Here is a 13,573-nt window from a genome sequence, read left to right on the forward strand (position 1 = left end):
GCAAAGGGGCCAGAAGGCAATATGTTGGCACTCTACAAAAATAAATACTTCAAAGGCTGTGACACCCAGCGTGAGAATTGTTACTGCAAAGGTTTGAAGAGTTACTCAATGAAAGACATGTTTACTTCGGGCGGACTGTCTAAAATGTGATTCGCGCTTTATTTCTAATTGATTCCACTGGAGACACTTTGCATTTCAAGACCATATACTCAGTGGGGTTAAGATACAAATGAAGTATACGCTTTGATGGTTCAACACAGAGCTTGTTTGTGAGAAACTGAACAGAAAGGAACACATTTAGCGCCAACAGGTTTGAATTAACTGAAGGCATACAAGCCTATCAACCGAGATAAAACCATAAAAAGTCGGAATTAGACTAATAGGTAAGTAAGCACAAAGGACTGCGGGGGTATCCCTTTATTGTGTGAATATTATGGGTGGTGATTGTAGTACACAAGTATAACTAAAACAGTCGATTTTCCTAAGTCACTTCTTCACTTAATTACCTTTCTTTGTTAAAAAAATGAAATATCCCAGTAGGGCAGAGCTGATCAACATAGCTTCAGCCATGACAGATCTTAAGGATATACACCATAACCCCAAGGAACAGCCGAATGCAGGTGAATGAAGCCGTCACACCCCGAATAGAGAAACCCTTCGTACAGAGGCAATTGAACAAAAGATGGGGCAATTTTGGCATGAAAGCCATCCCTGCTAGGGTTACTGATTACACTATGTGGGCCTTGACAAAGATCTGCTGTTTTAACAATTACCAATAAGGCAACCAAAGCTATACCCCACCTGGCCATTAAACCAAAGATCCACTGGTTCCCTGCCCAGAGGCGATCCCAGAAATCTTGGGGTCGAAACGTGTTGACACCTTCTCCAAAGGGTACTGAGTTTGAAAGACTTCTCAGGGTTACCTAGCAGCAAACACATATGTCCGAAAGGACAGGTTTCCCAAATAACAGTGCCACAGCCCCCTGACTTATTTGTGTGTTGCGGTTTGAGTACAGTTTGAAATGCTCTCCTTCATGGGCACTGACTGGACCCAAGATTGTGAAAAATTGGGAATGGAATTCTACAATTTTCTGAATTCTTTTCCTTGTTTTTACTAATGGTATTACATCTGAGTCCTGTTCATAAAATAATGGTGATGGTTGACTACATATCACACATGAGCAGTAAAGATGGCAATGCCCGCACTGGCCATTGATTGGTTTACAAGTTGTTGGAGTATGCTATTAATTATATGCTATTGTGCAGGATTCTAAAAACATGTTGCTTAAATCTCTTTCAAATAAGTAATGAAGTAAATGAATTAAATCTGTTGAATTTTGCTGCTAACAGTTAGAACTGAATCAGAGAACCCTGGTGGAACAGGGGGAATCATTCTTTGGCACAACAGCACTTTAACACCTGAGCTAGAAATGCCATTTTAGTGGGTTGCCTAGCTGTTTTTCATCATCGCCCACATAAAGATGACCGTGGCATGGACGCGGGTCTAGCCAGCATGATCTTATATTTCAACCATGCTGGTATGCTGCTTCTCACTAGAAGGAGAGGCAGACGGACACTGTAAAAGTTTTAAAGGATTTTAAGTGTAAAAAGTGTTATACTGAGTGGGAATTGAATCTGTTGACTTACTCTTGCTGCTAATCGTTAGAAATGAATGGGTGGGCCCCAGAGGAACAAGGGGGAATCATTCTTCAGCACAACAGCACTTTAGGCATTAGCGCTAGAGATGCCATTTTGTTAAGCGCTCTAGATGTTTTTTCATCACTGCCCATATTAGGCAGACTATGGTGTGGTCCTGTTGAGAGATGGAGATACAAGAGATGAAATAATGGCAGCGCTCGTAGGAAGGGAACATTCTCTTTAACTTACCACAGAGCCTGCTATTCCCACATGCTAGCCAGCTTAAATCACATAAAACTTGTAATATACTTCATACAATTTTATTAAGCTTACAATTCAGCACAACCCTTATTTTCGGAAGATTCAGATAAGCCAAGCAGCAGATTTACATCTGGATATATTGCTCTCCACTGTCCAATTTGTGGGGTAGTATTAATTATTTTATATGAAAAAGAGCATATATCCTTGACGCATCTCACATTTAGTTATGCAGTGACCAAATATGTCTTAATAATGATCTTTGATTTTCCAAGATGCTGCTGGTTACTGTCATGTTTTTGGTTCTGTGAAAAATTAAAGTCAATGGTAAATGACCCTTCATTATAGTCATTATTGTCTTGCAGGAAAAAAAATGTAAATGTATTTATTGAACATGGAAGGCTCAACGAGAAACCATTCTGCATTTACCTGACCCCATTAAGCCCCAAAGATTTTCAGTTTTTAGGCCAGTTAGGAGGTAGAGGCTCTGCAAAGAGCTTTGTGCTGGGTGCAAGCAATTTCACACTTGGCTCTAGCTTCAATGGGAGCCATTGAAGAGTTTAAAGTACCAGAGAAATGTGGTGATGTTCCTTGTGTCCTGTTGCAGTGCCTGCTCCCGTATGAAGTGCTGCTCTCAGGGGAGCTAGATGAGTTTCCTGGAGCCCAGAAAGGAGGACCCATAATCCGGAAAGGATAATCACCTGACAATAGACTTTAAAAGTCCTGGGTTGAAATAAATTTTTTGATGTTACAGACAAACCTGAGTTGGAGGTGATTGTTTTTGCCATAGCGGGTTTTGCTTCTAAACTCTAAGACGACTGTCGATGAAGAAACCTAGCATTCTCTGCAATGGTTGGTTTGTAGTTCAGGGGAGGAAATAAGTCCAATCATTCATGTACCAGAAGTTGGATTCTTTTGCTGAGGTGAACAAGAATTCATTTTTATGTGGACAACGTCCGCACAGAGTCCGGCTGTTCAGCCAGCTACCTAACGCTGGCACTTTGGCTTGCGATTCCCTCATAAATTTGTTTGCAAGAAGCTCCAAAAAAGGCAGAACAGTGCATTGTGCTGCAACAAACTGAAATCCAGTCATGGTATGAGGGTCAGTTGGCAGAAATTCTCTAGCCCAGCTATATACCTTTTAGTTGGATTTCAACTTACAGCACAAAAACATAGATGGCAACCAAGTTACAACAGACATTATTTGTAATGCAGAGCTCGCAGTACTCAAAGTATAGGAAGAACAACTTATTGAATGTCTTAGTATTCCACACCCTGTTGAAGCCTAGATGAACAGTGGGTAGATAGGAGGTGTAAAGTAGGCAGCTTGTCATTGCATTAATCAACGTTACTGTTGCAGTCTCAAACAGTCATCAATGCTAATACACTTAGTTTTACCCCACAAGAGCAAAAAAACACCATTTCCATGTTGCATACTCTTTGCACTGTGCGCTATCCCGCTGTGCGTCCAATGAGAGCAGAGTCCCTCAAGGAACCAAGATGTCTTTTGATCTGGAATGTCGGTGGCACCTGCACCGCATATATCTCAAGATGCTTGTTGCAGTAGATAAAGGCCTGCAACCACTGCTTGTAACAAAGTACTCTACCTATACGCCAGTGGCAAGCCACTTGTCTCTTCCACTCAGCCCAACAAAGTCATCTGAGGACCAAGTGGCACCACACTATCCATCACCTTGGAAAGGGATGCAAGACCTTGCTTCAGTACAATTGGACACCATTGCAGGTTCAGGTCAGACAAAGGACGCTGGTCTCAATTGTCCCACATCTGGCACAGTTCGAGCTCTCCCTGAGCCTAGACTCCCACATAGTCTAGGGCGTATAACCAAAACTGTGTAGGCACTTTCAGCACAGGAGAACATGTGGTTCACCAAGCTGTTCAGACCATTTGACCGTAGCAGTGGGCAAGTGTTTGGGGCCTCCTCCTGCAGTAAGCTCCTGAATAAGAGAGAGATTAGGTGCCTAGTTGACGTAGCAGCTATCAGCCATTCCAGTGTTTCAAGTACAGCAGGTTCTAGTGGGAAAGTGGACCTACACCTACATAGCCATGTAAAGGCATACTGCGGTGTGTGGTTTGCTTTAATGACATTGAGAGAAATAAAAATGTCATCTATGTACATATCCCCCCACTACTATGAGTCAAGACAGTGTAGCTGAGTGTCCACTTTATTCTCATGAATCATACTCAGCCTCCAATGATGACGAGACAGAGCAAGAGTGGGAGAGTAGATTGAATCTACTCCTGCTTTTGATTTCATCTAGTCACATGGTTCTGGCACTACAGGCGATAGTATCAATGGTAGCTGAGTACTGAGGGGGCCATACACCAATCTTAAACTACTATGTTACATAGTTTGATGACTATGGGTGATATGAAGGGTGTCGGATGGAAGCAGTAGCATGCGCAGTGAGCAGAGCATTTATGTAGTACATTTTGAAGTCAGATGCTTAAAATCCACCCTGATAAAAGACAGTGTCATTGTCTCCTACCCAAGCCTAAATTATTTGCCTGCTTGTGTCAATTTGCCCATCAGCAACCTAAGGGTCTGAGAAAGACCATAGTTAGAGGAAATTTGTAAAATCTTTCTTAGTTCTCACCCAAAGAAGTACCATAATCCCAGACTGTTATGCTTCTTAAATTAGATTTGAGACAATGGGCCTGATTACGACCTTGGCGGAAGGGATTACTCTGTCCCAAATGTGACGGATATCCCGTCCGCCATATTACAAGTTCCACAGTATATAATGGAACTTGTAATACAGCGGGCGGGATATCCGTTGCATTTGGGACAGAGTAACCCCCTCCGCCAAGGTCGTAATCAGGCCCAATATGTCTTTACTGCCTTCTTGAAATGGTTACACATTGGTTTTGCTTGTGGTCTGCTTGTCACCTTCATTTTCTGTCAAAACATGTGGGATGTTCTGTCCCCCATATTACAAGTACCACTGGAAAAAGTTAGTAAAGGTTCATCTGGCACCTGCACGATATTAGTCAGGACGCAGAGAGGGATAGAAGCATATGGCGGTAGTTTCCTAAGGATCTCTTGCAAGTAGAAGGAAGATGGTCAAGGTAAGAGAATCCCACAGATCACTACACCCACCATGACTAACACAGGTCATACCTGTGGTATGCTTGCTACCTTTATCATCTGTCAAAAGGCGGCGGATCTACAACTATGGTATTACAAGTATATTACAAGTGTATAAAATACATCCAATGTATTTCACATAATGGCAGATGGGACATGCATATTGCCCATTAAACCCCAAGGTTCTTAGTCTTCATGGAAGTGCTCTTTAGGTAATTTAGGAGACTCTGTCTTAGCAGGTTTCCCTCCACTTTTCAAATGTTGATATGCTCAGACTGTCCGAGGCATGGGCCACAATGACCTGGATAAAAGCTGTGACCATATGAAGTCAATGTACTATCAGAGCGGTCTTCACATGGTCAGTGATTTGGTCTGGCATGGTCTCAAGTAAGAAACACAGTTACAGAGGTGTGGGGCCGTTTCTATCGGAAGAAGTGTAGAAATGTTGGCTAGTAGGAATTTCAAAATGTGGAAATGTGAGGAAAATCCTTGGTTTTAGCTAATGTTGGAAATTTGCAGGGCATTCTGCATAGGGACAGGCAGTGGGATTCAGACTGTTCACACCTCCCTGGACTCCCCTATGTTTCCAGATTCCATAAATATCCGGGCCCACATTCCAGAACTACCCCTTTGCCAAAATGAGTCTTTTTTCATGGTGAAAATTTAACGTCTCCATTTTGCACTTTGGGACTTTCCTATCTCGGCAATCAGCCTGCCACAAAGGAGGAGTACTGTTTTTATGTGGAGAAATCTTGCACCACAGAATAGTAGACTATTTAATAATAATTGAATGTTTCTCTAATATTGGCTTCCAAATGTAAATCATTATGAAAGAAAGAACAACATCTGAAAATTCAGCTGAAATACAAAATGTGCTTGCAGTATCCCAAAACACAGTAGTTTACCAAATGAGCTGAAGATGGATTAATGGAACACTGAAAGTGTATTTATTCTGTATGTGCGATGAGATATGCCAGGGTTTGAAACTGATGTGAAAAATACACAAATATATAGTAAATCTAAAATGTGAAAATGCACCTTTCCGAACTCTCACTGAAGAATTTTGTTTGACACTACAGTGCACTTTAGGACAAGCAGACAAATCAAAATACTAGTTTGAGATGAGTATCTTAGCTAGTCGATAGGAACCAAGCAAGGCGTGTATTTATATTTCTTAACAGCCTTACACTTTAAGTTTACACCAAATTTTGTGTTGTTTTGTCGTTTATCTAAAATTAATTAACCTATTTGAATATTGAGTATTTCCCATGTTTTAGACTACAACCTGTTTGTGTCAAATTTCAAAACTTGACATTTTTTTTTTGGTAACGTGAACTTTCAATTTTTAACTCCGTTCAAGTCTGTGGAAGTTTCTTTGGAAATCAAATTGACATCCTAAATCCTACGTTGATCTCCTACCCCGTTCACTGAGAAGATCCTACACAGCCCATTATTATTTTACATTTTAAAGACTGATTTTACACTGGTAGTCTATGAAAAGCTCTGGATGAAAGAACACTTTTGTTAGAATATTTGTTTCCTTTTTTTTACAATTTCGTCATCAGATGCAGTAGTTAAAATCTTAATAGTCATGGCATATGTTAATATAACCCATATACAGAAAATAAAGTGGAGTATAGTACATACAGCTGATGATGTTTTATTCAGTGGTTCATTGCTTGTCAGAGGGATAACTTTTCTTGGAATTTGGGATCTCACAGCCCTTCCAAAAGAATTCTTGCTATTGGGAGTTCCTTCAACCGGATTTGTAGACAGCTGATTGGAGACGTTTTCTGTAACCTATCAAAGATTGAGCAGTAAATCAAAATCCTGAAATGAACATTCCAAAGTTTATAACTCTGCTATACATTTACATCTTACATTCTCTTTAATCATGTAAAAGGTTTTACAAACTTTACCCCAACTGGACTCACAGTTTCTGTGCATAAAATGGATCTACTATTTTCACTACAAAGTAACTGTTAAACAAACTGGTGTGGAGGCCCTGAACAACTGACTGTTGTTTATTTACTATTTTGTGAAGTACTAATGATAAAGAATTGTTAGCTCCATATTTGCACTACAATACCTTGGCCATGTGATCATCTGATCTTTCAACCGGGGCTTGTTTTGTCGGAAAGCCGGGCTCCTTTCTTCTAACAGCTGGCTCCGGATCAGTTGCAATTGCAGGAGCTCTGGGTCTAACAGGAGTAGATTCTGGAGGTAAAGCACAGTTGGATGCAACATCTCCTGAACCCTTAAAGGAAAAAAATGATCCTTAATTCAGATCACTATTTTGGTGCATTGCATTTGATGGTCCATTAAATAATTTACAGAAAAATATCAGTGTGTGTGCTGCAAACACGGATCAGTGAGTCTAAACCAATGAACAACATTAAACACCATTTATCCAAGGGATGGATGCCAATAATAAGAAAAATCTTAATAATGGTAAATCAGTGTAAAACACCAGTATTGGCAACATGAATATGAATTAGAGGCCCAATTCTTAAATTAAAGTCAATGAAGTTCACCCATAGGTATAGGCCCTTGCACTGGTGTAAATCTACAGCTGTAAGGAATTCAAAAGAGTTTACGGAAGTAGGCCTGGAAACCATACTCCTGGCAAACGTTTGTCCTTTCCATTTTCGCATGAGCAAGAATACATGCATAGATCTGCCCATGTGAAAACCTGCTGAGCAACTGCAAATTCACTTTCCCTACTCCGACTTTTTTTAATAATTAACCCTGCCTCTATTTCGAAAATATTTCCAAAGTTTTCCAATGTGGAAAGAGATTGGAGAGGAACTGATAAACAAACTGCAACATGCAGGTTTGTCTGCGTGAACTGAGTCACTGGCATTTCCAAATCTAGAACTATTGATTAACATCTACTTCCAGCCCTTGTATAGATTTGCAGAAATGTGGCAAAGGTAAAGCCTGGCTAGTATCCCAACCCGGATATAATATGAGCCATGGCATAATCACAGAGGCTACGATCAGAGTAATGACATAATGATATTCCTGTCTAACTGGGCATCTCACTCCAGTGCACCAAAAGGGACTAGTAGATTTGTTTTTTAAAAGACATGTAGATTTCTCAAGCACCCTGTGCTTAGGACAAGTAGATATTTCCCACTTGTGCACTAGCTTTGCAGAGTTAACTTCCTGACCGCAAACATGTAGAATTTTGCAGGAATTCGCACAGTCCAAATCCTGAAAAGATTTAGAGACGTGGCAGTTAAAACACTGCTTAAAACCTTATTTAATATTGTCCAGGGTCCTGCTTATGTTTGTGGCAAAAGTGCTAGGACAAGTCGTGATGAGTCAATGCCAGACAGTTACAGAATCTAATAGTATATCAGATGGCGTAGAAGCAGGTTTTACACTAACATCTATTTTGGAGGACCTGTGTACAGACACCAGTGGTGACAATATCAGGGCTCTGTGAAGCCATCTACCAAACTACCACCGAAGGAAGAAGGGGTTAGTGGCACAGTTCTGAAATGATAACTTTGTTTTCACAAGACTGGACTCAGAGTGTGGCCTGGATACCTTTTCAGCTCTTGGCTGCTACTTTGGGGTGAAGAGAACCCATAAAAAGGTTCATCTTTGACCATGGTACTATTCAATGTTTATTTAGTTCTTCTGTTTAAAATTCCTCACTTCTTTGTATCAAAGGTTATAATAATGCTGTTGATGCAAAGCTTATTTTTAAGCTCAAGTCCTTAGAGCAAGACACATCTGATAACTTTGCAAATGGTCTAATAACTACTGACAAGTAAATGAGAGTGAACAGTGTAAGATGAAACCAACCAAAAACTGAAATTAGATAACACATGTATCATCATCAAACTGGCCTCAAGGAATTTGGCAAAGATTTGTGATCTTTACAACTTGGTTCCCCATTGTAAACCAAGCTGGTTTTATAATGGTCAGTATACATTCTATGGAGTCGCAAGTCTCATTGGTACTGGCCATCAGCTTCCTCCACCACATTGTTCTCTGGATTAACCACTGCCATAGGGTTCAAGCTGAGTTGGCAAGATCTGATTAAGCAACTGGGCCCCATCTCAGTAACCTAGAAAATGTACTTTACCAAGTTCAGCATCTACAACCTAAAACAGTGTAATGTAGGATCCCATGACTCTGGGCCTGGCTCAACTCTAAATGCTTATGGTGAGAACAAACAATCTGTGTAAAGTCTTTTATATAAGGCAGTGTACAAAGGCAAGCTCTCCTTTCTAAAAAAAAAAAAAATGAAAGTACAAACCTTAATTTGCCCAGTGAGTTCCTAAGATCTTTGGATTGTTCAGAAATTTAGGAAAGTCAGGCCTGATAGCAGAAGATCTGCTTTCTACATACTACTCAGCAGTTTTACTTTGATTAATATTAAAAAAAACATCATGTTGAAGTCAACATTCTGTTCCAATTTCCCCCTTGTTAACATGAGGGGAGTACATGTACTTTTCAATCCACACAACACACCATGAACTTGAGGTCTCAAAGAGGACCAACCACCACCTTACATGATGCTAAAAAGTTTACACTAAGGCTACAAACTAGGGACTCACAAGATAATTAGTCTTGTTCTGTCTGGACTCTTGAAACATATTGCACAATGGAACACCAATGAATAAAGTCCCCCATCCATACAATGCTCTCAGTGTGCTTGTTCCCTCATTGCAGCCTCAGATATACTCATAGTGATCCCGGAAGCTCTCACTAGTTCTCATCTGCCTTATGTGACTTCTACAAAATGTGTGAGGCTCACAAGTTACGTTTACTCAAGCCGGACCGGGGGGTGCACTGCTGTTGTGGCCTCTCTCTTTGTCGCAAAAGTGCCAGACTCTCTTCAGACCGGGTCTCCAGTTTCCTTCCAGGAAGGGCCAGCAAGGTTCGGATTCTGTGACTATCCAGGCAAGTGAGCCTCACCAATTCTCGGATCCACCATGGTAGGCCCTACTCTTGAAGGGCCCAAGCTCAGGCCACGTCCAAGGGGGAACACCGCTACCTGGCCTTCACCAATTTCCCAGAGGCCCTCGGCTGATCATTGCCTCAGTGGAATCTTCACTCGGCCTCCTATTAGTTGGTGGCGCATCAGTCCTGGCCCCAGATCAGAGTGAGAAGGCTGGCCAGCACCCTCGGCAACCCAGCCAACAGTGCTCAGGAAAACAGCTGCACTGCCAGCCACGACCTAGGCATGATGTTCAGTTTCCCAAGGGGGCCTTCGCTGTCTGAAGATTTTCAAGTTGGATGCAGGCTTTAGGGACCCTAAGCTAGATTTAAAGTTTGCTCTTCACAAATCATATTTGTTACAGCCACCTGGGTGAATTTTCCCATGTTTCAGTCGCTGGTAGGAAGGGGGGAGACACTCCAGGAGCTAAGCAAGGAGGTGACTGCAAGGGTCCATGTTGTATCACATCCATTGGCTCGGCATTCTTGATGGAATAGTTGTGGTCTTCAAGTGGAATACTGCCTCATTAGCCTCTTCTTGATTTGTGTAGTCTAACATTATCCTGTTAATTGTGGTATAAGGCATCCAAGTAATTCTGCGGAAAGGTGGAAACAGTATAGGTCGTTTTCCAGCCAATATACTTTAGTGACAGGAAACATGCTTTTATCAAGGTCCTGATTATACTTTAAAATTCTTCTTTAATAGTTTTTTAAAATTATAATGTATATATAAAGTATTGAGACTTCCCCATATCCATACAATCTACACACTTTTTATTTTGTTATTATATGCAAGTAAGGGCTTTATGCACTATTTAATTGTCACTATTTAGTTTCTCTACCTTTGTGATTTTTGTTCAAAACTTCCATATATTTAATAGTCATATAGAAACAATTTTCTGGTTAAGGAATTTAAGATATTGTGCTAATCTGTGCTGGCTGTCATCATGCCACAGCAGACCTCACCAACAATAAGGTATATGGCAATTATTTTTAACAGCAATCTCACATTTGCTCTTCAAGTCAATGCTGTGGCAAACATTATTAACATCCAGCCCTTTTCACCTTTACAGGCCCAACGATAAACCTGCTGATTTTTAAGCTCTCCGCTGGCTTGCAGTCGATACTAGGATTAAATTCATGTTCTTGTACACCATCCTGAAAGCATAGGGGCAAAGGTCCTGCCTAGCTCAGAAAACTGGTGCTGCCTTCCCAAAATGAGGCCCTTAGTCTTCACTTCTCACATCAGAAAAATGTTTTTTTTTTAAACACAGCCAGATCCAATCCTAGGCCTGTCTGGCCATCCACAGACGCACAACCCTAGAGACCCGGCCTTGCTCCAGGACCCACTGGAAGACCATGCACTAACAGATATTTGGCACCTCCTTTATCCCAGGGACCAGGACTACACATTTCTGCCTGCTTTCATGGTACCCAATCTTGCATCGATTATTTCTTGCTCCAGGGCACCTGCTATCTGAGGTGACTTGTTGTGACATACTAAATGCGGGACTCACAGTCTGGTCCAAATTGACCTGGACTTGGGCCTCACTTCAACACCTCCTGCTAGGCGGTGAATCAAAGCCTTTGCCCATAAACAGCCTGAGCAAAAAGAACACCTTCTTCAGAACATTTGTTCCTCCATAAGGGACAGTGTGGAATCAGTGTCCTCACACAGGACCTTGTGGGTGTCCGGTAAGCCCACTTAGAGGGGGGCCCTGATGAGGGACTCTGCAGTGGCAAAACACAGGGCCAAGGAGGACTTGCTCGGCTTGGAAGCAATAATTCATGATCTCAATGCACATTATAACTCTTCTCCCTCTCCAGCGTTACTGAAGAATTAGAGTTGGCCAAACTACACTTACGTCAGGGAAGCAGTGGAAAAGGCCTTGTACATCTACAATGGCACAGGGAGAACTATGGATAAAGGTGGGCTGGCTATTGGCTGCGCAGCTGCACCAATCCCATTCCAGCCATACAGGATGCCAATAGGAATCTGCTGACTCATCTGCTTGATGTCGTGGGCTGTTTTTCGTACTATTGCTCCCTGATTCGCACATCGGGTTCCCAGGCTTCCAATGCACAAATCAATGACGTCTGGGCTCCACTACACTTTCCCACCCTCACAGAGACCCCCAGACATACTTGGAGTGTCTGCAGCTATTGCAGCCATCCCTACCTGTAAGGCGCCCAGAGAAGATGCTTTCCCGGTGAATTGTATAAGACCAGCAAATCCCTTTTAGTCCCCCAAATGACACGCGCGCCTACCAAGAGACAGTGAAGGGTGGGTCCTTGGGAGCCGCTTCTAATAAAGCCACCGTCACGGTTCTCTAAAAAGACAACAAAGACCCCTAGAGTTCACCATCCACCGCTCCATCTCATTGATCAATCTGGACTTCAAGGTCCTCTCTAAGATGCTGGCATCCGTCTGGGAAAGGTCATCCCTCCACTGATTCATACCTTGCAAGCAAGATTGGTGCCAGGCCAGTGTTCCCTGAACCTTCCACAGACGTTACCCACATTCTTTGGCATGTGAAGGATGACTCTGAGGAGACACTTGCCCTCTCATTGGAATTGACAGCATTTGATCGTATAGGATGGCCATTTATTTTTCCCCGTGATCATGAAAATGTGCATCGGGGACAATTTCATAGCTAGAGTCCGCCTCTTATATGAGTCCCATACACTGGTTAACTGTGACGGCCACCTTTCTAATATATTCCAGATTAGCAGAGGATGTTCTCTCTTGCCATTGCTTTTCTTAATAGCCTTGAAACCTCTGCCCATCGTTATGCCTCTTGCCAACGGGACAGACAACCAGGTGGGTTTGTTTGAGGTGAAGCTGTCATTGTATGTGGAAGATATCTTGCCCCTCCTATCCCACCCTGACTCTTTGATCAGGGTTGCAATGACGATCATGGATACATATTCCCAGCAGTCGGGATACAAGATCAATTGGGCCAAATGTGAGGTGCTTCCTCTAACCAGGGCGACTGCTGCGGCATGCATACGGCATTATGACATGCAATGTATACCCAAAGCTCTTTGCTATATCGGTATCAGCGTTAATTGGACCTCGAATATAATTTGCTAACCTTAAGGGAACAAACTAAGCAAGACTTCCTCAAATGGAAACATCTGAATCTGTCTCTGTGGGGTAAAGTCCAGACCATGGCAATTATGTCCCTACCACTGTGGGCTCTCAAGCCACTTCTTAAGGGAATATAGGCATACATCAGGTCATATACATTGAGAGGCTGTAAGACACAGATGCAGGCAGCCAGACTGTGGGTGGAAACCACAGCAGAGGGCCTTCACTTACCTCATATGACATCGTACAGCTTCACATTTCACTTATTGCAACTTTCCTCTTGTCTGTGTGCTCCTAAAGTTGCCCTGACATGACTGCAGGTTGAATGTCATCTTTTGTAGAGGCTGCAATGTGCTCCTGCCCTTTTACCTTGCAAGACAGCATCCATTCATTGCTGGAAACCCGATCCTTAATGCAACCACCTCAACGTGGCACTCTGTACAGACTGTTGGGAGTTTCACCATTCCTGCACTAGAAAGTGCCTGCGTATCGCATATTTACCTTTCTATTGATCAGATGCTCA

At 42.2% G+C, this 13,573-nt stretch overlaps 1 protein-coding gene across 3 annotated transcripts in view; it reads right to left on the minus strand.

The window, feature by feature from the left end:
* Positions 1-13,573, minus strand: part of MAVS (mitochondrial antiviral signaling protein) — a 154,010-nt gene that overhangs the window by 25,454 nt on the left and 114,983 nt on the right. For all 3 annotated transcript variants that reach the window (XM_069204771.1, XM_069204763.1, XM_069204782.1), the window contains 2 exons: positions 7,093-7,260; positions 6,651-6,803 (listed from right to left, as the gene is read on the minus strand). In XM_069204771.1, coding sequence (XP_069060872.1) covers positions 6,651-6,803; positions 7,093-7,260 — 321 coding nt within the window. The remainder of the gene's footprint in view (positions 1-6,650; positions 6,804-7,092; positions 7,261-13,573) is intronic.

This window comes from Pleurodeles waltl, chromosome 1_2 (assembly GCF_031143425.1).
Source record: "Pleurodeles waltl isolate 20211129_DDA chromosome 1_2, aPleWal1.hap1.20221129, whole genome shotgun sequence".
Lineage (NCBI taxonomy): Eukaryota > Metazoa > Chordata > Amphibia > Caudata > Salamandridae > Pleurodeles > Pleurodeles waltl.